Raw genomic sequence first — 27,851 nt, forward strand, 5'->3', positions numbered from 1 at the left:
GCCATGTAGAATGTCATATAGGACAAATATGTTTATTTATTCAATTTAATATAAGTTTAAATATCTACTTGTACACAATCAAATTTGAAAGTCATAGTTGACAACTGAAGCTAAATTAAAGATCTGTTTATGTGTTATGCGTTTTTTTTTTTTTTTTGTCCTAATTCCCAAATAAAAATAGAGATATTCTTTTATTATTTATCTAAAAAAAAAAAAAAGGACTATCAAAGAAAATAAACAGGTAAGCAAAGTATTATAGGCATGTAAGAAGGGATCTCATCTTACAGTTGCTGCTGCGTTCAGACAGAAAAATAGCAAGAGAGAGACATCAGCTCTGTTTGTTGTCCGCTCCACTGAGTAGATACTTGTTACGAAACGCTGTCGATCAAGCTCTCTTCCTGGTTTGTATCTGATTCTCTTTACTTTTCATCTTTCTTCTCTTATACATCGTTAATCTCTAGGGTTCCTGATTCTTGTTTTTGATTGATCAAATCAGGAAACTGGTAAAAACTTTTGTACTTCATCTCATCAATTTTAGAATTTTCTCTGTTACTTTCTATGTATAGGAGTTTCAGGTATATATATGAAGTTGTACTGTTTATGTTTATGCTCTCACTCCTGTTTAGGCATATGGTAATTCATGGTCTATTTTTTAGCATAACCAACTTCATACAGCAAGATTGTTTTTTTTTTTTCGTTAGAGAATGCAGGACGTTTTCGTTGGTTGAGTTTTCAGATAAGCTGTGATGGCCACTCGATTACAAGAACATCTTTGTTGATTTGACACTTTTCTGTGTACAGAGACATGTATTCAGCTTGTTATCCTCTTTGGTTATTGCTGAACAAAAGCAACATCACTTATCCTCAATTGCAAACTAATTTGGGTTGGCTAGATGAAATGTTTCTATGCCTGAGCTCTAAGTTTTTCAGTGTATTCATTTGGTTTTCAGTGGATTGGTTAATTACAATAATCCTTGATGAGTTCATGGACAGTTCACAAAAAGAATCAAGGCTACTATAAATTTTAGCATATGTGGCTAAAGTTGATGGCTTTATGGACAGTTCTCCCAAGTCCCACCTTGTTCCCCCGTATCGTTCATAGTCCCTTTTATTTTCACTTGTACCCTTCCAGACACCACTTTGTTCCACACATTTATTTCCTTTTTAAGCATCTTCAGCTTTTTTGCTAGCCTGAATGACAGTTTTCCACCACATCGTAGTTGTTCCAACATCTAACCATTTTTTCATGAAGTCCGTCTCTCCTAACCGCATGTTCTCTAATCTAAAGGGAGTTCTTCTCTTCCACCATCTAACAAAATGGATGAATGATCCTATGTCAACCTCATAAGGATAGTTTGTATAACTTTTGGAGCAAACTCCTTCCATGAGGCATACACCTAGAACGAGTCTCTATCTAAAAGATGAATCCTACGACCTAACTCAAGTGAAAGCAGCACCTGTCAATGGAAGATTAATAAGAAAAAAGTTATCAATGCTCCGAGAACTCCTTTATTTCCCTAGGAACCACCTTATGCCTCACCCTCTCTTTCAGGAATTTGATGGTGTTAAAATCCCCACCTTGTACCCATGAGATATTCCACTGTCCCAAAACTGTCCCCATTTCTCCCCAAAAAGCCACCTTAGACCCCTCCCAAACAGGACCATTAACTCCACCAAATTCCCATTCTGTCCCATTCCCAATATTTTTAAATGTCGCTGCTACCATATAATCCCTTTTCTTCACCTCCATATCTCAATCTTCCTTTCATCCCAAAGTGACAATATCCCCCCTGCGTTTCCCTGAGCCTGTAACTGGTCATATTTCACCTACACTCTAATCCCTATCTTGATGATGACCCTTTTGTTTGTGTCATTCATCATCTCACATTCCAACTAACAATTTTATTATCTATCAAATAACTTCTTTGCAACCCCCGCCCTTTTCCTTCCTTATTCTACCCCACACACTTCCCATATTCCTATTCCTTCTCCCATACATCACTACTTTGCCCTCCCCTTCTTGCTTGCCCTCCTTAGGTTGCCTTTTCCCACCCAAAAAATCAACATTTTCACCCGTAACTAGTCCACTTGACATATAATCTCCTTATATCTAAATAAAGCATATGAGAACGCCTATAAACTCATATCATATGTATGTTTTAGATAATACACACAATTCATAAATACTAGCAATTTTCGTGACTTGAATGTAAATACCTGTGTATATGTATACACTCGTCTCCTTGTTTACATAGTCACCCCCTAACTTATAGTAGACATTTGGATTTTCTTAAACATGCTTTTCTAAGGTCAATGTCTAAACATACCTGGTATCCATAAAAGCTACCGATGTAAAATAGCTTTTCCCCGCACCAAGGATTGCTAAAATTCTCAATCTATCCAAATTAATGAACCTTGGGGTTAATTTACGTCCATTGGACCCATCTTAGAAATCTAGGCTTTGGTCAAAGTCGAATATGGGTCAATGGGGTCAAAACCCGGAACAAATTATATTAGCAGATCACCCGTAAGCTAGGGAATTTAAATCTATAGTCAAAATCCTATCTTGACTTGCTTTACTTGGTCTAATCTCAATTTAGGTGATTCAACGAGTTAGGGTTAATTCCAACTTAAAACACTAGAAAATACATGTTTTGATCTTAAAAATTCAAAGGAAAACATGTATATAATCCAAAGCTACTATTATAAACCTTACCTCAAAGACTAGGTGGTTACTTTTCAGAAAGAGTGAAATCGTGAAATCCTGTAGCTTAGAACCCTTAAAACATGGAAAATTAAACTTAGTTTTGGCTAAATCTGGTGCGTTTAATAATGGACATTACCGCTGTCACTGCATACCTTGCACAATCGTGCTGAACAAAGGTGGGCTGGCTAGGACCTAGGCATTTGCTTACACAATCACTGAAGATGGGACATGATCACGCTACAGTGATTGGCCACTTAGCTTATCGGGATCTTCATGCACGATTGCGCAATACTGAGGGATAGCATTGTTTGCAATTGTGCAGGGTGACCGTGATCGTGGTGCACAAGTTGACAACAATATACTGAATCTGCAGTTTTTGTTCCAATGGTCCGAAAACCTCACCCAAGCTCCTTCGGTCTCAAACCAAACCACCCCAACAAGTCCCAAATGGTAAAAACAACTTGTAGAAAGTCTCAAAACATTATTTTAGGCGTAAAGACTCAAAATAAGGGGTTTGACTGTATCACAATAGAGGCAAATGATCTTTATAGTGATACAAATTAATTTGAGATTAAGACTATAATGTTGTGGTTCCACTTACATTGAGATTGGGTAGGGGCAAGTCTGAGGTTTTAGGAACCTGCAGTTTTAAAACCCTTAATTTGCCTTAAAAGAGTAGTTACTACCAGTATTGGAATGGAATTGGCTTGAACTGGGAGAATATGTAAAAGGATCTATATTGAAGATGTAACTAGCTTGGGATCGAAGCTTAGTTGATTGATTGATTTGACAACTTTTTCCAGTTTCTCTGCCAAGATAGTAAAAGATAAGGTGGGATGCAATGAAAGAGGACTGTTTTCTCTTCTATTTTTCTTTCAATACCTATTTTAACAAACCAAAAAATGGAAGAGACAATTTCTTCATTTGCCCTTCCCTCTTCTAGTTTACAACGAAACAGGGTTATACATGCCCCGAGATGTATCGGTTTAATGGATAATTGTTGGATACTCATATTTTCTTCTGCAATATAACTGCCACATAGTTTTTCTGTTTTTTTACTGCAGATTTTTTCACTTTATTTTCACATTTGTTTGTCATTTGATTGCTAGTCAGGGGTCGAAAGAAACCTGGAGAAGATGGTTAGCAACGGTGCTGAAGATGTGCAGATTTGTGGAAGTGGTGAGGCTGAATGTCCTGAGACCACAGTTGAGATAAAGATAAAGATGTTGGACTCACAGACGTATACATTGCGAGTGGATAAATGTGTAAATATCTATTGCTTTTATTTTCAATTCTTTAAGAAAAAGAGCTGTGCTACCTATCAAACAGGGGGAACAATAAAAACATCAAGGCCAATCGGTCTATTTGTAATTTGTTTATATAGTTCTTCAAACAGTAGAATTTCAAGTAATTATTGCTCCATATACACCGATTTTCTGTATCTGTGAGAGTTGCCAATGTGCATTCTTGTTGGATATTGGAATACAATCACAAAGACCAATCATGCTCTTGAACTAAGAGTTTAAAAGTTGACTGTAGTATTATCTGTTTGACTTTTAGAATATTCTGACACTCATTCTAATACCTTTTGTCAATTCCAATACAGGTTCCAGTCCCTGCATTGAAGGAACAAATTGCGACAGTTACTGGTGTCTTGACAGAACAACAACGGCTCATATGCCGTGGAAAAGTGTTGAAGGATGACCAGCTGCTTTCCGCTTACCGTATCCTTTTGACTCTCATGTGATTTAGGAACATAGCATGCACCTAATATACGATTTAGGAATTTGAGCTCCTTCACGGATTTGCAAATAGATGTGGAAGACGGTCACACTTTGCATCTGGTTGTGAGGCAACCTTCATCAGACAGTACCCCTGATCCCCAAGGTTTGTTATGATTTGGACAAACTATTGAATTCCATTTGAAAATAAACATGAAGAACTATAGCTTCAGAGAGCTGTATGAACTTCCATTGTGTTAGTCTTCGTTCTTGTTGTCTTGATTTATCTTATAATCCTTCAACTTTGGGGAGCTAGAAAGCTTGGGAAACTTGATTATTAATGGATGTAATCGAAGTCGGACAGTACTGGAAAATGTACAGAAGACAATACCATGATAGATTCTTTATATGGGTTCTGTCATGTCTTGAAACTTTATATGGATTCTGTCATGTCACGAGTTCCTTATAACCATTAAGTTTAAAATTGCAGCAACTGCTTCTGCATCAAGTGCTGGGTACAGTCAAGGAAACCGAGTGAGTCCTGGTGTGGTAGTTGGAACCTACAGCTCATCTGATCATGGAGATGGAATTTTCCCTGATTTGAATCGCGTAGGCATTATCATTCTTTCTTCCTTTTCATGATGTATGTGCTGTCAGAATTCAGGAGACGGAACTCATTTTTTCTGTTTCATATTTTAAGATTGTAACAGCTGTGCTTGGATCTTTTGGAATTGCAAGCGCTGGCGGTGGGAATGAGGGGATTGATCTCCATGTAAGTATCAAAGGTTTCACTCATGATCCTATGCTGTAGTTTGTCCTTTTCCCTTTTCTATGGATGATTGAAATGTGGTTTTAAAATTATCCCATGGACAAAATCTCTCAGCCGGAAACTTTCTTTCGTCTTCTCAGGCCAAGCTATCACCTTCTGTGCTAGCTTTCACCCTTATTTCTTTCACCTTTTCAGAATTTAGAACCACAACTTTTACATGGGGGAAGAAAGGATTTACCTTCACGCTAGATTTAAATCGTATGACATCTCTAAGTTCAGTTCTAGGTCAGGAACATGGTTTGAATGGACTGAGCGTAGCAGGTATGAGGAAAGTAACTTTAATCCTTAAAGTTATGCGATGGCTAGTCCAAGTACTTATTGAAGCTTCAAAGGAGCAAAGAATTACAGTTGGGAGATGGAAAACAAAGCATCACTTTGCTGAATTCTTTAGTACAAGGGGGCAGCAGGTCAGTTATTATAACTCCTGAGACTACATACAAGGGGGCAGGAGGTCAGTTATTATAACTCCTGAGACTACATACAAGGCGGCAGCTGGTCAGTTATTACAACTCCTGAGACTACATGAAATGATGTATGGATAGAAACAGCTCAGAAAGTTACAAAGTTCATTGGGGTCTCAGAAAGGGGTGAGAAAACAGCAGTTATTAGACAACATCAGATCAAATCTTCTTTTGTTGAATCCAACAGAAGCAATTAAAGGTTTGACACCACAGATCACTCCCTGCAGAATCACCCTCCCTGGAAGCTCTATAGTTTCAGAAGACGATGTGCTTGGCAGATGTATTGTGGGGAAACTTTTGGACATGAGCAAGAAACGCCAACTCTGACTGACATATGGAGATGGGTTTGCAGTATGTGGAAGCCTTCTCACGGAATCAACATATATGTTATGAATGACTCCCAGTTTCTGGTTGAGCTTCCATCTAGGAAGGGAGCAAAGCATATGAGGAGGCAGTAATTGAACTATTTGGGTTCATCTAGGAAGGAAGCAAAGCAAAATTTGATCAAGTTGAGCAAATTGATTGGGGTGAAATTTAGGGACATGAGGAGGCAGTAATGGAACTCTTGAGACGAATAGATAGTAGTAGACATATGAGAATGATGGAGAAGGAATTCAAGAAAATTAGATTCAAAGGTATACAGGAACTAAAAGACCTAGTATCTTTTGACGTGAAATTTAAGGACAGTGGCAACAGGAGCAGGGGAAAGAGTTTGACAACAAATGACTCATGAATTTCCAACTTGTTTCATGGAATGTAAGGGGTCTGAATGAGAGGGATAAAAGAAGATTAGTGAAGAGTTTGGTTATAGATTGGAACACAGATATCCTGCCTCCAAGAAACCAAATTGGAGGGGGATGTAAAGAGATGATTAATCAAATATGGGGATGTAGATGGGTGAGATATGCATATCTGAAGGCTAATGGTTCAAGGGGGGAATTTAATTGTTGTGGGACAGTAGCGTGTGGAAAGGGGAGGTTCTAGAAATTGGAGCTTATACTATTACTTGCAAATTTGAACTCTTCTTCAGGAATACTCTTGTCATTTAACAGGTGTATATGCCCCTAATTGTGGCATTGAAAGTAGAATAGTATAGGATGAAATTAGTGCAGAGCTGTAATCTAGTTAGATACCCCACAGAAAAGAGTAATTGCAAGAGAAGATCCAAAAATATTGTGGAATTTTTTGACTCTTTAGAAGATATGAAGCTGATTGATCTTAACTTGGAAGGGAGGAAATCTACACATGGTTTAAAGGGGATAACTACCTCACAACATCTAGGATTGACAGAACTCTTATTTTAGAGGAATGGGCTGACAAATTCAGCAACATATAACAAATTCTAATGCAAAGACTGGTTTTAGATCACAATCCAATAGCTTTGCAATGTGGAACATGGGCACATAATAAATCTACTTCAAAGTAGATAAAGTGGTGGCTGGGAACTGTAGTATTTATGGACAGAGGCAGGTACTGATGGAGTTCTTTTAGCCCTCAGGGAAGCCAGACTTCATCCTCGTTTATAAACTCAAAGCCCTCAAATCAAAGCTTAAGGAGTGGAGTAAAAGTTATCAAGGACATCTCAGTTCTCAGAGAAGGAATCTACTTGGGCAATTATCTGAATGAGAGGCTATCCTGGATCACAGACCATTAAATGAGGAGGAGAATGTGAGGAAAGCTACACTGTTTATGTAGTATGAGGAGTTTGTCAAAATTGAAGAAATTTTATGAAGTCAAAGATCCAAGATACAATGGCTAAAAGAAGGCGATAAGAACACCAAGTTCTTTCACAAATGCTCATAAGAGATACAACAATATAGTCCAGCTGATGATTCAAGGAGAAATTATTGAAGATCCATCAAGAATTAAAGAGGAGATCATTGACTTTTATCAGAAGTTATATATAGAAACAGAGAGCTGGAGACCTGTTTACAATTTGGCCTACTGCCCCGCTATTTCAGAGCAAGAAAAGGAGACTTTGCAATCTACATTTGAAGAACAAGAGGTTTTGTGGTGTATTAGACACAAAACCCTAGGATCTTATGGGTTCACTATGGATTTCATCCTTACTTGTTGGGAGATAATGAAACAAGACATTATAGATGCATTCCGGAATTTTCATGAACATGTGGTATTTGAAAAGAGCTTTAATGCATCTTTTATAGCTCTAATCCCAAAAAGGAAAGGAGTTTAGTAATTGAGAGACTTCAGGCCTATTAGTTTGATAGGAAGTATCTATAAGCTGTTTCCAAAGGTACTGACTGAGAGATTAACAAAGGTGATGGCAAAACTGGCAGATTCTCAACAAATGACTTTTATCAAGGGGAGGCAAATATGGATGCTGTGTTAATGTCTAAAGAAGTTGTTGATTCAAGACTCAAACAGAATAAACATGGAATATTATGCAAGATTGATATAGAAAAGGCATATGATCATGTCAACTGGGGTTCTTACTGGAGATTATAAAGAGGATGGGCTTTGGAGGAACATGAATCAATTGGATCAGGCATTGCATTTCCACAATATGCTTTTTAGTTTTGATCAATGGCTCTCCTCTTGTTTTTTCGAAGCTCAAAGAGGGCTAAGATAAGGTGATCCCTAGTTCCCCTTCTTGTTCATTTTGGCAATGGAAGTTTTAAACAATATAGTGAAAACAACTGCTAAGCACATCGACTGGATTAATGGTTTTGAAATGGATAGGAGGGACAACATTAGCATGAAGATCACACTTACAATATGCAAATGACACTCTAATTTTCTGTGATGCAAATGTGGGTGAACTGAAGTATCTGAGGGTGATTTTGGTTCTATTTGAATCTGTGTATACTGTCTGGTCTGCACATCAATTGGAGGAAGAGCTCACTGTATCCAATTAATGAAGTCAATGATATGGAGTTCCTACCCTCAACATGGGGAGGAGAAGTAGGGTCCTTCCATCTGTACATCTTGGTATGCTTTAAGAGCTAAATCCAAATCCAAATCCAAGGAAATCTGGAATGGTGTCATTGAGAAGTGTGAGAAGAAACTATCCAGTTGGAAGTCCCAATACTTGTCACTAGGTGGAAGGGGTCGTTTGGTTTGAATGCAAGTTATGTTGGGAAGTCCCAATAATCTTATGTGTTGTTCCATTATGGTCGCGTTGCATGGTTTGGCCATATTCTATGTCGACCTTCTAATGCATCGACCCACAGGTGTGAAATTCTGGTGAGTGTTAAAAAGGGACGAGGTAGACTTAAATCATCTCTTGGGAAAGATAGGACACAATGAAAAGATTTATATAGGCGATACCAAATCTCTTGGGAATTTATTTTAGTCATGTTTATACATTTACTTTAGGTCCTATGCTTTCTAAGGGTCTTTTATCCCTATTTTATATTCCTATTCATTCTATAAGACTTATCTCCCTATTGCATATTCTTATGCCAATAAATATAGAGAACTTCAAGTACTTATCATTTTTATTTTTTGAAATGTTGGCCCGAAATGAATTTAATTGTTGAACATGGTTAGTGAGGATCTATATAGCCAATCCAACTGGTTTGGAACTGAGGCAAGTAGTTTTTCCGTTATGGTCGTTATGTATGGACTAAGTACCCTGGTCTTAATGAACACACATCCCATATGTGGGGTTGGGAGGAGTTTCAGTCTTGGCCGTGGGATAATCGTTTGTGACTTTGTAAACATGCATGCTGTATTCTTTGCAGGGTTTTGGTCCGGCAAGTCTCGGAAATATTAGAGATTCTGGTAGATCACAGACTGAGCAAGCTCATACAAGGGATCAATCCAGCGTCACTACTAGTGCTTCTGCACGTCCGATGGATGTCCCACCAGAAGCTCTGCAAGCACGGGTAAATTTTGCATCAATTATTTCGACTTCAAATTCTGCTTCATGTTTTGGGGCACACTCTTCATTCAACATGTAACCAACATGTTGACCGTCTCATGCATCATTTCAGATGGCAGAACATTGTTCATATGTTTTTGTACTCCATCTCCTCTGTTTTCCACGTTAATATCTTTGTTCTTTTCATGCAGGTTATTCCTGATTCTCTTACAACCTTGACCCAGTACTTGATCCATTTAACTGCAGAGTTCAGAGCCAATGGTAAAAGTCCCTTTCTCTTCTTTTACATATTCTTGCCTCCTACAGGGGGGGGGGGGGGTAAGAGCTATTCTTATTAACTGAAATTTGGTGTTGGCAGTTAGAGGACAAAGTGAGACTACACAATCTGCTGGTGTACATGTAGCAGATAGAACAGCTTTGGAGGCTACCACTCATTCAATCGGAGAGAGGGGGTTTCCGACACCTGCATCCTTGGCAGAAGTGATTATTTTGACGAGACAATTATTCATGGAACAAGTGGTAGAGTGTTTGTCGGTATGTGCTTGTACTTTTAGTAGTTTCTATTTAAAACTGCTAATATCTGGTAAGAGTATTTTTTTCCACTCCCGGACTTTGGTCAGAGGGGTGAGTGCAATGCCTGATGTGTGGTTGGGCGTATCACGGGCTTGAACCCTATTGCGGAATATTTCTTGGTTATATATATATACACACACACTTGGCGGAGTTTTAGCCTTAGGGAAGGATAGATTCTTGAACTCAATTGAGTAAGTGAGGGATGCTTAATTCTTATCCTGAAGAATTATATGCTACCAGTTTCCTGCTTTATCTAAAAACTAGTATCATTTGGCCTGTGCTAAGCCCGGTCCCAAACTAACGTTAAAAATAAATATATTGATATTTTTAATTTTTTCTGCTATTACTTCTTTGTTTTTGTAACATTAGTTTGCCACTTTTTAAGCTCTTCTAAAATATTGAAGTACAAATAGGTTTCTGGAAGTTAAAGGAGAAGATTTTCCGCAGTTTATATATTACTTTTTTTTTTTTTTAAAAAAAAAAACAAATGCATGCACAAAAGCTCTTCTAATTTCTATTCTACTATTTTTTTGAGATTATAGTCTCCGATGATCCAATTGAGCTTTATCATATGTAAAATCAATTTCATTTGTTCCTCTCAATTTGGATCCATATTGGCGAACTTAAATTTTGCAAAAGATATACAATATTCAACTAATTATAAAAAATATTTAATGTCAGAATATTGTTGTATGATGAAATCAATAGGCAAGCAAGAGGTGTAGCATTAAAACTTTAATTCATGAATGAAAAGCTGATGTTTATTGCGTTCAAGAGGCAAAAATTCAAGGAGATATCAAGAATTTGGTTAAAGAATTGTGGGCTAACAGAGGGGTCAGATTCTGTCAACTGGTAGCTAGTGGGACAAGGAGAGGTATCCTAATTCTATGGAATGAGAAAGTATGGACAGGAGAAGTAAGTAGTTTGGGGGCATATCCTCTAAGTTCAATGGAAAGAACCAAGACGTCACTTGGTTTCTTTAGAGGTGTCTATGCTCCAAACAACAGAGTAGAAAGGGAAGAAGTATGGTGGGAAGTAGGCTCAGCTAGAGGACTGTTTGATGGGCCTTGGGTAGTATGTGGGGATTTCAACACAGTCAGATTTCCTTCAGACAAGAGAAACTGCTCTAGATTCACAAGAGCAATGAATGATCTGTCTAATTTCATTGAGGATATGAGCCTACAAGATCCGCATTTGATAGGGGGCAATTACATATGGAGGAAAGGGGATAGACATGATGTTTCTGCCAGTTTTGATAGGTTCTTATTTTCTGAAGAATGGAATGAGGAATTCAAGAACATCAAGCAGACAACCTTACACAAGGTAAGCTCTGATCACACCCCCATAATGCTCCAAAGTGGGAAATGGGAACCTAGAAGATTTTATTACAAATTCGAAAATTGGTGGTTGCAAACAGAACGTTTTCTGGATAGAGTTAAGGTGTGGTGGAACTCTATAGTCTGTGAAGGGAGGCCAGATTTTGTCTTAACTTTCAAGTTGAGAGCTTTAAAAGATAAATTGAATGGAGTAAAACTTCCCATGGGAATTTAGCAATCCAGAAACAAAGCATCCTTGATCAACTGACAGAATTAGAGGAAATTCAGGATCAAAGAACACTAAGAGAAGATGAGACACACTCAAAAGATGAATTCCTTGTAGATTTTGAAAACATAGCTAAATTTGAGGAAATAGCTTTGAGGCAAAGATCAAGGGTTAACTGGCTGAAACAGGGTGACAACAACACCAAGTTTTTTCCACAGATCAGCAAATGCTCATAGAAGATATAACAATATTGATGGACTAATGGTGTATGGGGAAGCAACCAAAAATCCAGAAGCTATAAAGAAGGAGATTGTGGATTTCTACCAAAGATTATACACTGACAGAGACATGGAGACCATCTGATGGATGCAGGGTAGACCACATAGTTGCTTTTGAAGACAACCAAATGTTACAAAACGAATTTGAGGAACAGGAGATATGGGAATGTGTGAAACTTTGTGCCGGAAACAAAGCTCCTGGCCCTGATGGATACACCATGGCTTTTTATGTCCATTGCTGGGAAGTAATAAGGGGGGGAGTAATTAGTACAATCAGGAATTTTCATGAAAGATGTGTTTTTGAGAAAAGCTTCAACTCTACCTATGTAGCTTTGATTCCTAAAGAGATGGGTGCTAAAGAGCTCACACATTTCAGACCTATCAATTTGATCAGTAGTGTCTACACAAATTGGTGGACACCCAACAATTGGCTTTCATCAAAGGAAGGCAAATAATGGATGCCATCCTTATGGCAAATGAACTAGTGGATTATAGAGTCAAGCAATATACCTGGCATTCTTTGCAAGTTAGATATACTAAAAGCCTATGACCACTTTGATTGGAATTTTTTGCTGGTGACCCTCCCGAAAAGAGGATTCAGAGGGATAAGATGGATGAAGTTTTGCATAAGCACAGTTAAATTCTGTCCTTATCAATGGTACCCCTAAAGGATTCTTCTTCTCACAGAGAGGTTTAAGGCAAGGATACCCAATATCTCCTTTCCTCTTCATCATTGCCATGGAGAGTCTAAATGATATGTTGAAAATTGCCCAAGAAAATAATTGGTTGAAGGGATTTAGAGCTTCAAACAGGGAAGGTTCTAACTTAGAGATTACTCTATGCTGCTGATGATACACTGATCTTTTGTGAGGCCAGTAGGAACCAACTCATGATTCTCAGGGTCATTTTTGTTCTTTTTGAAGCAATCTCAGGGTTACACATCAATTGGAATAAGAGCTTCTTATATCCAGTTAATGAGGTTGCTTTAACCTCATTGGCTTGGATTCTTGGTGGAAGTATTGGGGATTTACCAACTGTTTATCTGGGCATGCCATTGGGAGCTCAGAATAGGTCTATAGATATATGGAATGGGGTGGTAGAGAAGTGTGAGAAAAGGTTGGTGAACTGGAGAAGTCAATATCTTTCCTTAGGAGGAAGACTAACACTAATCAATAATGTTTTCAACTCAATGCCTACATATATGATGTCCTTTTCACCTATCCCTGATGGGGTCATTGAGAGATTGGATGCTCTAAGAAGACATTTTCTCTGGGAAGGAAATAGTGAAACCAAGAAATTCCACTTGGTAAAGTGGGATGCACTGATTGGGAGTAAACAAAAAGGGGTTATGGGGGTGAGGAACTTAATAACACAGAATCAATGCCTTATAATGAAGTGGCTTTGGAGACTTGCATCTAGTGAACTGGTACTCTGGAAAGAAGTAATCCAGTTGAAATATGAAATGGCATGGACCACCAAAATGGCCACTGACACTTACGGAATCAGCCTTTGGAGGTCCATCAGGAATCTGTGGCCAAAGCTAAGAGAGAATTGTAGTATAAGAACAAAAGATAGCTGGAAGGTTTCTTTCTGGGAAGAAAACTGGCTTGAACAAGCTTCCCTTAAGGATACCTTTAATGGCATATACATCCTAAACCAACAACAAGGGGCCATTGTGGCTTAAGTTTTGTCAGAACAGGGATGGAATTTGAGCTTTAGAAGACCTTTTAATGACTGGGAGATTTTGAGGTTAGTTGAGTTCTACAGCAAGTTGGAGCAATTCAAAGGAACTTCAAATGACCTAGATAGATTGGAGTTGCAGGGCCACAGTCAAGGTAGATTCAATGTGAAAGGGGCCTACAAAAAGCTTAATGCTTATGATAATCAGATTGATGACTGACCTTGAAAGCTTATATGGAAAGTTAAAATTCCTTATAAAGTTTCCTGTTTTACTTGGCTTTGGCTAAACAAGTTGTGTTAACTCAAGAAAATCTCATGAAGAGGGGGATCCATCTAAGCCCTAGGTGCCTCTTTGTGAAGAAAAGGCTGAGACAGTAACTCATCTATTCATACACTGCAGAATTACCTTTCAACCGTGGGAAATTTTCCTAAATATGAAGGATCTGAGCTGGGTGATGCCAAGGAAAATTGCTCAGACCCTGAAGATCTGGAGCAGCTATGCTAACATTTCTGACCACGAGGATAGGTGGAAAATTATACCAGCTTGTATCTGGTGGTCCGCTTGGACACAAAGAAACCTCAGGTGCCACCAGAACAAGAGCAACAACATCGAGAAGATGAAGATGAATTGTTTCGTGTTGTTTCATTATTGGTGTAAACAAGAGTATATGGAAGATCTAGAAACAGTTATAGATGTCTTAAGCTCTTTGTAATTTTTTGTTAAAGGGTTGAAGATCTTCTGGATACTCTACCTCAATTGTAATTAGGAAACCTGATTTTTTGGAAATAGAATACAAGTTGTTACTTTCTCAAAAAATAAAAAGGTTAACTTATAAATAAACATAAATAATTAAAAGCTTTGGTATTGAAATATACTTTTGTAGATGTTCTTTCAAATTAAACCACACAAAACATTACTGGAGAAGTCAATAAACTTAAATTGTTCTTACTTAAGCTTTATTTTTCTTTCAAAAGATGCATGTTAAGAAATGACATTTTTTACTTTTTCTTAATTTAATGAACTTTTTTATGGAATCAACATGTAATAACTTTTTCATGTTGAACTTAACTATTTTATCCTAAATTATATAAAATAATGATTATCTCATATTTTGCAAAATATTTTAATATTAACAAAAGTGAAAAATGTACTTTTGAGGAAACTGGTGAAAAAATATTGGGAAAAGAAAAGGGATTTGCTTATGGTGTTCATTGAGCTTGAAAAAACTTACGACAAAGTCCCGAGGGAAGTCCTCTAGAGATGCCTAGAGGTTAGAGATGTACCGGTAGCTTACATTAGGGGGTTGTACTGTTGCGCCAATTGATTTTCGTGTGTCTCATTTTCTGACCTTTGGTGCAGCAATTTTCGACATTGCTAGAGAATCAAGCAAGTGTGACAAATCCAGGGGAGAGAATGAGAATTCAAGCATATGCTTTGAGAACAGGAGGTCTTTTCCGAAACATAGGTGCTATGCTACTTGAGCTTGGTCGGACGACAATGACATTGCGAATGGGCGAAACACCAGTATGTTTTCTATTTCAAGAGTGTGGTATCACCCTTTCTGTGGTTATTTCCCAGATTTGTTGTTTTCTCTTTTCATCCTGCTATACGAAGGTAAAAAGTACTGACAAGGGAAAAACAACCGTAGGATGATGCTGTGGTGAATGCTGGACCCGCTGTCTTTGTGTCCACTGCTGGCCCCAATCCTATAATGGTTCAGGTTATTTTCTTGTCAGATATATACTTTATTATGCAGCCGATTGTGTGGATGCTTGATAGTTGTTCCTTTGATTGTGTAGCCATTACCTTTTCAGCCAAATGCAAGCTTTGGGGCTGTTCCTGTTGGAACTGTACAAAATAATACTGGATTTTCTGGGGGATCTGTTAGTTCTGGCTTTATTCCAAGGAATATTGACATTAGAATACGAACAGGTTACTCTTTCTTGTTTGCGTTTATTATGCTGTTGCTAGTTACAAAGACTGCCATGTTTATCTTCTCTTTTACTGAATGACCTGTATCATTAGGTTCATTTATGGCTTCAAATCCGAATCGAAGAGAGCCTACTGGTGGTTCACAGCAACCAGGGCAAGCTGGCCAAGCAGCTTCTATTGGTGGAAGTTCTGATCAACAGAACACTGGAGGCACTAGAAGCTCTTCTGCCAGGGAGTCAGCAGTGCGGGTAGTTCCTATTAGGACTGTAGTTACTGCAGTTCCCGCTTCCATTGGGCGTTCAACTTCTGATTCAGTTCGAAATCCCATGGGAATATTCTATCCAGTTTTAGCTAGAGTGCAACATGTCAGTTCTGGGAATTCTAATAATTCAGGAGCTTCTCAAGAATCTGATCAAAATAATTTACATGGTGTTGAGACTCGAAACCCAGCTAATCCTGATTCTGCTGGGCAACAGCAAAATGCTGGACTTCCTAGTGTTGAAGGTAACCAATTTTTTTTGTAATTATTACTTCCTGTTGGTTTATCTATAAAGCGCTTGCAAATTTTTGGCTCTGAACATGATGCTAAATCTTATGAGGTAGAAGATGGTTGCACTTTGACAAGTTTTGTGGACTTTCTGTAGATATCTTCACACTTGACAATGTGAACATATCCAACATCTGTTATCATAAAGTTGCGGTATATCTTACTGGTCACGAATTTAACCTTTTTTCATTAACTTCGTCGGTCACTGGTATATATTGTTCAATAGATTTCCTTTCTTGTCTAGTGTATCAATCTTCCATCTTAAAAGGAAACATTTTTCATGATGGATATTTCCAGGTTTTGTATGAACTAAATATAACTGAGGCTTTGACATGTCAGTTTCCTCACTATTCTTCGTATGCTACATATCAAAAAATATATATATGCTTCGTATGCTCCAGTTTGATAAAAAGGAGTTAAAAGTATTTATGGTCAAATCTGGTTAGAGTTTTTGTTTATTTCTGAGTTCCAAGAGACAGGTGATATTGCAATGTGGTTATCTGGCTGTCATTTACTTGGTCTGACATTGCTTTTAATTTTCCATTTGAGTATATAAGCTTATGCAAAAACTATCTCTACGTATTTGATATGTCACAATGGTTTCAGGTAACTTTAGCTCATTCAGTGAAGCATCAAATGGTGAAGAGTTTTCTGCTCAGTACCAAAGTAGTGTTGACCAACTTCTGAGGTCATTATTCTCTGGTGAATCTGTTCATCATGAGAATGTTAATGATCGTGGTGTAAGTATGAATTCCACTAGTGGAGATGGTGTGGAAGCGGAAAACAATAGTAATTCTCAGGAGACAGAAGCAGCAGGAGATGAAGGGGTTTTTCTATCAAATATTCTACGTCATATCATGCCAATTATTTCTGAAACCAATGGAACATCATCTGCTAATTTACCTAGTGAACGATCAAATATGGCTGAAGATAGAAGCGATGGTCGTCAAACACAGGTATATATATCTGCTTGACATCTTATTTTCTTATATGAAGCCAAATTTGAAATCAAGGTTGATTTGGAAAGACACTTAATAGTTTGCAACACCTATCACTTGTAGAATTGAAAGCTTTCCACAATAGACTATATATTTCAGTATCATTTGCTTTTCTGCAGGTGCAAGAAAACACAGAGAATGCAAGTTCTTCACATCAGCGCCGCGATCCTCCACTGCCACCAAGCTCAAAGCGTCAAAAGGTAATTTCCCCTTATCCTAACCAGAAAAGAGGACAGAGAAAGCCCTGAATGCATTCAAAGTAAAATTGAAAGAAAAAAAAAAGAAACAAATAGATGGAAGGAAGAGTAGTAGTAGGGAGAGAGCAAGAAAAGGATAATATTGTCATTGTTCTGAACTGAACTAGGATTGTTTGTTGTAATCATCATGTATGATAGACTAGATTATCATCTTGTTGACTGCTACTCAGTACCTGAAATAGGAAATTCTGGTATTCCAAAAGAGTTGGGCTTTCAATCAGTCGATTGTGGAAGATTGATCTTTGTGATATATAACACAGAAATCTTTCTTTCAGGTTAACGTCCTCACCGGATTGTCTTCAGTGATTTAAGAACAAATTTAATTACTTCTCCTTCATTATAAGTCGAATTTTTTTTTTTAAAAAAAAAGAATTGTTGAATTATAGTGAACACATGATAAAAAGGGACATGTGGTTGGACCTGAAATGGGCCCATTAGGGTATCCATTGTAAAGTAGGGTCCTCCAAGGTGTGTAAGAGCTCTCTTCAACCTACTCATGGCTAGATCGATCAGTTTCGAGTCAAATAGGAACAACTAGAAGATTCCACCTCTACAAAGCTCCTACACCTAATGTCTTGAAGCCGCTGTTCCCATTTCCTTGTTGACCCATCATGCAAAAGGTATGCTATTAGAGTGAGCCAAAAGACTTGTTAGGATAACCAGAGGGGATGATCTTAGTTCGACTTTACTGCCATTGTGTTCTTATTGGATCAGTTATCCTATGAACTTGTTGAACGTTCCAGCTTACAGTACAAGCACCATCTTTGGGTTTGGTGGACTTTTATGAAATACTGATCTGAAGTTGGTGCCGTCTTTTACTAGATTTTATCTGATTTGTATGTCAACCAGTCTTGAATATAATATATCTGCTTTATGGTGCAGGGGGAGTGATTTTGTGGTTTCAGCAAGAAAATGTAATGCGGCTTTGTGTTGTATCTCTACTTTATGGTGCAGCGGAACTGCTTTGAGGTTTTGTTGGTGATATTTGGATTTGCAAAACAAATTGAAACGTTTATTTTGTCAGTTGCAGAATATAGAATGAATATTTACTCCTTTCATTTGATGATTGTAAATTGAGATAGCAAAAGGAAATGCAACTAATATTGAGCTATGAAGAAATAAATTAGAAGGAAGTATAGGACAATTCTCCTCCTTTGCGTACACACTCACTCATGCGTAAATAACAAGAGGACTGGAAATGGAAAATTTAGACCTTAGTTAAGCCAAAAAATGAAAATAACTGAACTATCTCTCAAAAGGATTAAATAGTCGATTACCTTTACAAGATGGGATACTTGGAAAAATTACAAGTTGGATCAACAACGTTTCTTTCATATGTTGATAGGGTTACTTGCTTGGGGAACACAGGTAGATTCAGAATTTTAAATTTGTGGGTTTTAAATATATTATTATCGATTTGTCATGTCATTAGATATATTGGATTCAAGAGGACCTAGATCTAACTTTTTTAGTCTATATTTGATGTTCTAGAAGAATTGACATACTAGCGATGGAAGAGAATCTTAAGTGACTCGAGACTTGAATTTTTTTGTGATCATATGGACTCTCTTTCACAATTTCAACCTATTTAAATACAAAAAGTTAAATAAATAACTAAAACACAAATCCTAACACATACTATGACGGTAGGTAGGCTAACAGTAAATAAAATTAAAATGCAACTCCACAAAAATATCAAATAAAATAAGTAACTAGATTTACCCAACAAAAATCTAAGTATAATTCTTGATTTAACTAAACAAATCATTAAATATGTGTAAGCTATTTAGAAAAAAAATATATTGCAGAAGAAAGAGTTGAGGTACCTGACAATTGTACCGTCGATGTCTTCTACGAGTTACAATAACAATCATATATCATATCATATCATCTATCTATATATAGTAGGTGAAGAAAACGTGTCATGTGTAAGCACCACAAAAAAAAGAATTCATGAATTATTAAAATTAATTTAAAATATAAAAATCTAAAAATAAAAATTTCAATCACTAAAAAAACTGTGTTTTTAACGTTTAGAACTTTTCTTCTTCTTCCTCTTTTTTTTTGGAAGTTTTCAAATTTAATATTAATTATTTATTTAAAAATAAATTTTAATTATATAACATATTTGTAAGAACTACCCACGTTCTTTGGAAAAAACATATATTTATATATATATATATATATATATGTTATGCTTTCAAATAAAGAGCAAATAAAGTTCTGTAGTTAGGAGGATTCGATATGGGAGGCGGAAGAGTAATAATAATCCATTCAATAGACGGCTGCGATTGGAAGTTGTTTAATGAGCTTGAAGGGCTATGATGCTGCCAGCTCAAACGAGTTGGTTATACGTATAACAACCACGAGAGAAGAAGGCAACAAATCAATTGGTATTTTTCTCGTTTCTTCTCTCTTTCCAGATCTCTTTCTTCTTCTTCTTCTCCCTCAGTCTAAATTCTTCTTCTTCTTATCTTCTTCTGCAGATATGAAGCTCATATATGGAATCCCAGTAGAGTAGTTCAATTCAACACTCGTATTTCTATTCTTAGTTGTAATAGTTTGAAGTTTTATTACTATAAATCAGAAAATTGTCCCACAAAAGGTTGTTGTTGATTTTATTCTAGTTTAGATCTTGACAATTGGTATCAGAGCCTAGGTTCTGCGACCTGTGCGTGAAGATCTATAATGGCGGATGGTACTAGATTCAAATCCATGGACGATCGACTAAATTGACATAAAGATACGATGGAAAGGTTAGCTAATAGTAATCGTGAGATTTGTGAAACACAGGTGGGAATCAGAGGAGCTTTAGAACAAATTGTGGAAAGGTTAACTGCATTAGAAAGGAGACCAGTAGCTGCTGATTTGAACATTCCTCAAGGGATGGCATTTTACCCATTCCAGGACAAGAACATAGGAATTTAAGGCACCAGGGAGTTCTCATCCACCCTCCTAAGTGGGAATTGCCCAGTTTCGAAGGTCACCAACCTAAGGTATGGCTCAGAAAGTGTGAAAGGTACTTTAATTTACATAGAACTGCTGACAACTTGAAGGTTGAAGCAGCAACACTCTATCTTAATGGAATGGCTGAAACATGGTATAACTCTATGGTACTGAGTGTAGGGGTATTGACCTGGGTAGAGTTCAAAGAAGAATTATGTATTAGGTTTGGAGAAATTTTAATGGAGGATATTGTGGAAGTCTTTAACAAGTTGAATCAGACTAGATCTGTAGATGAATATTTGGGAAGGTTTGAGGATCTCAAAGCAGAGATGTTGATAAGAAATCCGGCCTTGAATGAAGCTCATTTCCTATCTAGTTTCATGGGAGGACTCACAGAGGAGATCAAGTATGCTATTAAGATGTTTAAGCCCACTACCCTTAGCTTTGCAATTGAACAAGCCAGGATGCAAGAGAAGGCCATAGAAGCAGCTCTTAAGAAGGACAAAACTGATACTAGACCTATCAAGGCTCATGTGAGTAGTTTTTCCCCAAAACCATCAGCTATGACTTCCACTAGACCAACCATTTGTCGGTTGAGTCCAGAAGTTTACGAATATAGGAATAACAACCATCTTTGTTTTAGATATGGAGAAAAGTATACTCCAGGGCATAAATGTAAGAATAGACAGTTGAATTGCATCAAGGGAATCACTGAAGATGGGCAAGCGGCCTGGGCGACACCTACTGAAACTAGCGAAATAATAGAGGAGCAAGCCCTAACTGATGTGATAATTGAAGGGGAAATCCAACATGAGATGCAAGAGGCTATTTATCTGAGTGCCTTGTCTGGCAATCACAATGGGGTGAATACCATTCTAGTAAAGGGAATAGCTAAGAATAGGAATCTAACTGTGATGGTTGATTCAGGAAGCACTCGTAGCTTTATTGATTCACAAGCTGTGATGGAAACAGGTTATGTGGAAACTTATAGCTCTCCTATGAGAGTCATTGTTGTTGATGGTAACTATTGGTTATGTAATTCTACTTGTACGAGTTTCAATTGGAAAATGGAAGGGAAATCATTCAGAGAAGATCTAAGGATTATCAAGTTGGGAGGGTGTGGTATAGTCCTAGGGAATGACTGGATGAAAAAAATACAACCCTACCAAGTTTGACCATGAGAAGAGGAGTGTCACTATTGGAAAAAAGACCAATAAAGTGGTGTTGCATGCTATTCCCGAAGAGGAAAGTATTCACATGATTAGTAGTGGTACGATGGGAAAACTGATCAGGGAGGGTTAGACTTTGATGGCTCACTTGTTCATGGTCAGCATGGACACAACTACTAAGCAGGAAACCATTAGAGAACCAATAAAAATGGTGCTACAACAATTTGAAGATGTCTTTGCCGAACCTAAAGGTTTACCACCAGTGAGGAGTTTAGATCACTCAATTCCGTTGAAGCCAGGATCATTGCCTGTTAGCTTAAGGCCTTACAGGTACAATTACTTTCAAAAAGAGGAGCTGGAGAAACAAGTGAATGATATGTTGTCACATGGTACTATTCAGCCTAGTCAGTCGCCTTTTTCTTCACCTGCATTGCTAGTGAAAAAGAAGGATGGGACTTGGAGGTTCTGTGTAGACTATAGAGGGTTGAATGAGGCTACAGTGAAAGAAAAGTATCCCATACCCATTGTAGATGACCTATTGGATGAGTTACATGGTTCAACGATATTTTCGAAGGTGGATTTAAGAGCTGGTTACCATTAGATTAGAATGAAATCTGATGATGTGTTTAAGACAACATTCAAGACACATATGGGGCACTATGAGTTTCGAGTGATGCCATTTGGGCTTACTAATGCCCCAACCACATTCTATGCTCTGATGAATCAGGTATTTCAACATTTTCTCTAGAAGTTTGTGCTAGTTTTTTTTTATGATATCTTAATATATAGTCAGTCTCTTGCGGAACATGTGACGCATGTTACTACTGTTTTTATGACATTGAGGGGATATTCACTTTTTTCTAAGAGATCCAAATGCTTGTTTGGTCAATCTAAGGTTGAATATCTTGGTCATGTCATTAGTGCTCATGGGGTAGCTACTGATCCTGAAAAGGTAGCGGCTATGGTGCAGTGGCCCAGACCCTCTTCCTTGAGAGCTTTGAGGGGATTCTTAGGGTTGACGGGATACTACAGGAAGTATGTAGCCAACTATGGTACAATATGTAGACCACTTACTGAAGGACAGTTTTAAGTGGAGTGATGAGGCTGAAACTGCTTTCTTGGCTCTGAAGGACGCTATGTCTAACACCCCAGTCCTTGCCTTACCTGATTATTCTTAAGAATTTGTAGTTGAAACAGATGCAAGTCACTCAGGAATTGGTGCGGTTCTTATGCAAAAAGGGAGGCCAGTGGCCTATTTCAACAAAGTATTGGCTATGAAGCATAGGGGCATGTCTATTTATGAGAAAGAGTACATGGAATTGCTTAGCGCTATAGACAAGTGGAGGATCTACTTACAGTATAGACACTTTGTGGTAAGAACTGATCACCACAGCCTGAAATACTTACTTGATCAGCGAGTTACTTCAGCTATCCAGCAAAAGGGGCTCACCAAGTTGTTAGGCTTCGACTATGAAGTTAAGTTCAAGAGAGGGGCTGAGAATCGAGTTGTTGATGCTCTTTCTAGACAATTTGAAGGGGTGCACGAAGAAGAAACAATTTCTTTGCATGATAAATTACAAGCTATCAGCTCATCGGTTCCAACTTGTGTGCAAGACATCACAACCAGTTATGAAGGTGACACGTTTGCTTCCGATCTTATTACTCAGTTGGTGGTAGACTTACAAGGTCCTAATCTGTGGCACTATCAATCTGGGATCCTGCGGAAGAAAGGAAAAATCTATGTGGGATCTACTGGTACACTAAGACAACAACTACTACATGTTTTTCATAGCTCACCATTAGGGGGTCATTCCGGTCAATTAGGAACACTTAAGAGGTTATCCGGGGTGTTTTATTGGCCTCTTATGAAACAAATGGTAATCAATTATGTTGCAGAATGTGATATCTGTCAGAGGAGCAAGGATGAGACTGTATCATATCCTGGTCTTCTTCAACCACTTTCTATTCCCAACCAAGCATGGACTCATATTAGTATGGATTTTATAGAGGGGTTGCCTAAGTCTCAAGGAAAGGATGTCATTTTGGTGGTAGTTGACAGGTTCACAAAATCATCACATTTCATAGCCCTATCTCATCCTTATACTGCAACTATTGTGGCTGATAAGTTTTGGAAGAGAGTTCAGACCTTACATGGTACCCCTACTTCTATAGTCACTGATAGAGACAAGGTGTTTCTTAGCAATTTTTGGCAAGCTTTGTTCAAACTAAAAGGGGTTCAATTGTCCTATAGCTCTGCTTACCACCCTAAAACAGATGACCAGATAGAAAGGGTGAACATGTGTATTGAAACTTATTTGAGGTGTATGACTAACAACAGACCTACTAATTGGAAGAAGTGGTTATATTTTGCTGAATGGTGGTACAACACTAACTTCCATAGTAGCCTCCAATTCACCCCCTTTGAAGCCTTGTATGGTTATTCTCCACCTCAACTCTCTTGGGCCTCTCTTAGACACTGTGGTGCCTGCTGCTGAAGATGTGATTATGCACCGAGAACAAATGCAACAATTATTAAAGGACAATCTCCACAAGGCTCAAGAGAGGATGAAGTATTTTACTGATCATCGTAGAACTGACAGGGAGTTCCAAGTTGGTGATATAGTGTATTTAAAGTTGCAACCCTATCGGCAAACTTCCTTATCTCTGAGGAAGAACCCTAAGTTGAGTTCAAAATATTATGGGCCTTATCGGGTGATCAGCAGGATTGGACTAGTTGCTTACAAGCTAGCTCTTCCACCTTCTTCCAAGGTGCATCATGTCTTTCATGTTTCCCTTCTGAAGAAACGGGTTGGTTCTCGATTGGTGGTTCAATCAACCCTACCCATGACTAATGCTGAAGGCCAATTCCTTGTCAAGCCTGTTGCCATTTTGCAGAGGCAGCTGGTACAGAGGGAAAATTCAGTTGGTGTTAAACTCCTGATCCAATGGTCTAAGTTACCTCCTGAAGATGCTACCTGGGAGGATTTTGACTTCATCAAGGCTAAGTTTCCAGAGTTCATAGCTAATCCTTGAGGACAAGGATTATTTGATGCCGTCGGGTATGTTATGCTTTCAAATAAAGAGCAAATAAAGTTCTGTAGTTAGGAGGATTCGATATGGGGGGCGGAAGAGGAATAACAATCCATTCAATAGACGACTACGATTGGAAGTTGTAATGAGCTTGAAGGGCTACGATGCTGCCAGCTCAAATGAGTTGGCTATAAGTCTAACAACCAGGAGAGAAGAAGGCAACGAATCAATTGGTATTTTTCTCGTTTCTTCTCTCTTTCCAGATCTCTTTCTTCTTCTTTTTCTTCTTCTTCTTCTTCTTCTTCTTCTTCTTCTCCCTCAGTCTAATTCTTCTTCTGCAGATATGAAGCTCATCTATGGAATCCCAGTAGAGTAGTTCAATTCAGCACTCATATTTCTATTCTTAGTTGTAATAGTTTGAAGTTTTATTACTATAAATCAGAAAATTGTCCCAAAAAAGGTTGTTGATATTATTCTAGTTAGATCTTGACAATATATATATATATATAAATAATAAATTACTATTTTTTTTACAACTAAAGTTTTTTTTCTTTATTTAAAACAGTTCTAAAAAATAGGATGTGTGATTCCTTTTTTAGTGGGTAGTTATCATATTTTTATTAATTTTAATAATAATAATAATAATAATCTTTTATATTTATCTATATATATCTATCTATATATCTCTATCTATATATCTAAAAAAATAGATATTTTTAATAATTAAATATATATGTAATAGAATCAAATAATAAAATTGTATTTTATTTTATAACTAAACGTTTTTTTAAATTTTTTTATAATAATTCTAAAAAAAATATAGAGTGTCTTATTCCTTTCTTTTTTTGGGGTGGGGGGGGGGGGGTTTCATTTTTTATTAATAAATATAATAATATTAATAATAATTTATTTAATATTTTCAGTAAAAAAATTATTATCATATTATTAATAAAAATATGAATACTTCCCCAAAAAAGATTATGTTGAATTTGAAATTAAAAATATACAAAAAAAAAAAAAAATTTATTTTTTAATTTGAATTGATCGTAATCCTTATCTGATTGATGTTTTTGAATTTCAAATTGATGACAACTTCTCATCAACGGTTTATTAACTTCTCGTAATGAATGACTTTTTATAGCATTACAATTATCCTATAAATAAACTACCTTAGTAAGTCTTCTAAACCAACCCCACCCACTTCTACAAAAAAAAAAAACTACCGCAAATTCAAAATTACTATACAGTGTTGTAACTTCAAAAGTTTTATCATAATTTGAATATTTAATATTTAATTAATTATTTCAGAAGGGCAATAGTCTTCTCATGCGTGATGATGGAAACAATTCATCAAGGAGAAATGTGAATATGAGTAGAAGGTGCTAGAAAGATATGTATTTAATCACTCAAAATATGAATTTAAATGCTTTCCATGATTTTCTTAGTGCCAAGGTATCAAAATGTCAATGAGTCTTTTTGGATACTTCTTTTGGTTTTCTCTATGAATTGTATTTTTTTATATATAGTTCAATTTGTATATTTTGTTATTCATTTTTTAAAATTGCAGCCGTCTTCGAGATTTTGCAAGTTATATGGGATGAAGTTTTACATATGTCATTAACTTTATTAACTATGGAAAGAAGCATCATGTAAGTGTTTCTTAATAGTTTCACATTATCAAAAAGTTATTGAAGTTATTAATAATTAAGGAGTTGATTGTTAATGTTGATGTACCCATTGTTCATAAATAACTATCGATTGCGCTACAACAAGAACACAAGTTTAGATGTGGAAGAGAGCATAAGCAAGACGAGTCATAAGAGGAGCACAATTCTTTGTAAGTGTCTTGCTTCTTATTAAAATTTTTTAGAGTTATTGAATTCAAATTAAAGACAATATTTAAAGTTCACATATTATTATTATCAAAAATAATCTTTAAAGGATACTAATACTTCATAATCTTTAACAAAAAAAGAATAAAAAGATAAATTCATAGAAGGAACAAAAAAATATTAACTACTAACAAATATGTGACTGAAATAATGCTACATGCACAATGGATAAAGATTTGTTCAAAAGATAAGGATACTTTTTAATCTTAAATAAAATAAAAAATAATAAGAAGATAAATCAAGAAAAGGATTAAAATAATAATTAAATTTGATTATATATATGTTGCAATAATAATGCTGATAATTATCAATACAAAAAAAGATCACTATATTAACCAAAAAAATTTACAAAATCTTACGCTTATAAAAGTTATAATTTTAAAAATGAATTAATATTTATTTTAGTAAAAACATTTATCCAACTAAATAAAGGAGTTTTAAAACTTCTTTGCCACGTAGCTAAAAATTAGGATTATATAACTACTAATTAATTCATTTTGAATTTTAAGTTTTAAACAACTCAATTAAGTATTAAATAAAAAAGTTACGGATGTATTAGTTATTCAAATATTATATAAAGTCATGAATTAAATATAACCGATCACTTTTAAATTTCATCATTCGTTTAAGCAATTGGTGAAAGGGATTTACTCTGCATTATGCAAAGAAATCCTAAACTTCATTTTGTCAAGGTAATCATCAATTTTCATCACTTCTTTTCATATTTTGATATTGAAAAACTCACGAATCAATCTTCATCACTTCTTTTTTTATTTTGGCATGTATAGGATTGTTACAGAATAAAACAAACATACAACTCCTATAATTTTTTAACGCAACAAAGAAATAGTAGAAAGATTTACAGGTATGAAATTTATTATAGGCCAAATCATAGATCTATTTGATAGATGCTTGGGAAAGAGATTTTGTGCTTGAAGTGTATCCACAAATATTAGGTATGTATTGAAATTTTCTTAATTTTCAGTTTTCTATAGTGTAACCATCGTCATAAAAAAATCAACAGAGCATATGATTTGTTTTGACTTTTTATTAATGCTCTTATATCTTTTATTTTTTTTGGATTAATTTTCAGGTTTTGCTTTCGTTTATATGGATGATGAAAGAGATGCAGTGGTTGATATTGCTTGCTTTTATATGTCTCAAAAGATAAAATAGATGACAGAAATTAGAAAGTTTGATTGCAGTTTACAATTTTTTTTTTATAATAATAATAATAAATAAATAAATATACAAAGATTTTACTTGAAGTGAATGTAAGATTGATAATAATAATAATAAATAAAAATATCATAATAATAATTGTAACAACCTATTCCCGTCGTTATAGAAAAGACAATGGGGGAAAATTTGGGGCCGAAAAACTTTTTCGTAGTATTTGGATTTTTCCAACCTTGTCCAGATTTGGACGAAATCGGAGTCATTG

The 27,851-nt window shown here is 36.3% G+C and overlaps 3 protein-coding genes across 7 annotated transcripts in view; 1 reads left to right on the plus strand and 2 right to left on the minus strand.

Moving 5' to 3' along the window:
• LOC125873377 (vacuolar protein sorting-associated protein 27) overlaps positions 1-27,851 on the minus strand; it is a 1,193,133-nt gene that overhangs the window by 463,672 nt on the left and 701,610 nt on the right. The gene's annotated exons all lie outside the window — the stretch shown is intronic.
• LOC125873368 (uncharacterized) overlaps positions 1-27,851 on the minus strand; it is a 414,450-nt gene that overhangs the window by 156,158 nt on the left and 230,441 nt on the right. The gene's annotated exons all lie outside the window — the stretch shown is intronic.
• LOC125873365 (ubiquitin-like domain-containing protein CIP73) lies at positions 274-18,514 on the plus strand. 3 transcript variants are annotated; one of them, XM_049554279.1, is made up of 16 exons: positions 274-401; positions 3,821-3,972; positions 4,314-4,431; positions 4,523-4,594; positions 4,919-5,037; positions 5,129-5,200; positions 9,423-9,566; positions 9,754-9,823; positions 9,921-10,096; positions 14,996-15,160; positions 15,285-15,356; positions 15,436-15,568; positions 15,662-16,072; positions 16,722-17,071; positions 17,233-17,313; positions 18,253-18,514. In XM_049554279.1, the coding sequence occupies exons 2-16, from the start codon at positions 3,844-3,846 to the stop codon at positions 18,259-18,261; spliced, it is 2,121 nt and encodes a 706-aa protein (XP_049410236.1). In that variant the 5' UTR covers positions 274-401; positions 3,821-3,843; the 3' UTR covers positions 18,262-18,514. The 3 variants fall into 3 exon arrangements, with proteins under 3 accessions (XP_049410236.1, XP_049410238.1, XP_049410237.1); XM_049554281.1 differs by having other exon boundaries at positions 15,451-15,568; XM_049554280.1 differs by having other exon boundaries at positions 282-401; positions 3,817-3,972.

The sequence above is a fragment of the Solanum stenotomum genome, chromosome 8 (assembly GCF_019186545.1).
Source record: "Solanum stenotomum isolate F172 chromosome 8, ASM1918654v1, whole genome shotgun sequence".
Taxonomy (NCBI): domain Eukaryota; kingdom Viridiplantae; phylum Streptophyta; class Magnoliopsida; order Solanales; family Solanaceae; genus Solanum; species Solanum stenotomum.

Bases quoted from the DNA above. Each gene is read 5' to 3' on its own strand.
- LOC125873365 (XM_049554279.1), top strand. From the start codon at position 3,844: ATGGTTAGCAACGGTGCTGAAGATGTGCAGATTTGTGGAAGTGGTGAG. The intron at 4,432-4,522 runs GTATCCTTTTGA...ATTTGCAAATAG, and splicing joins CCAGCTGCTTTCCGCTTACC to ATGTGGAAGACGGTCACACT. The intron at 9,567-9,753 runs GTAAATTTTGCA...CTTTTCATGCAG, and splicing joins CAGAAGCTCTGCAAGCACGG to GTTATTCCTGATTCTCTTAC.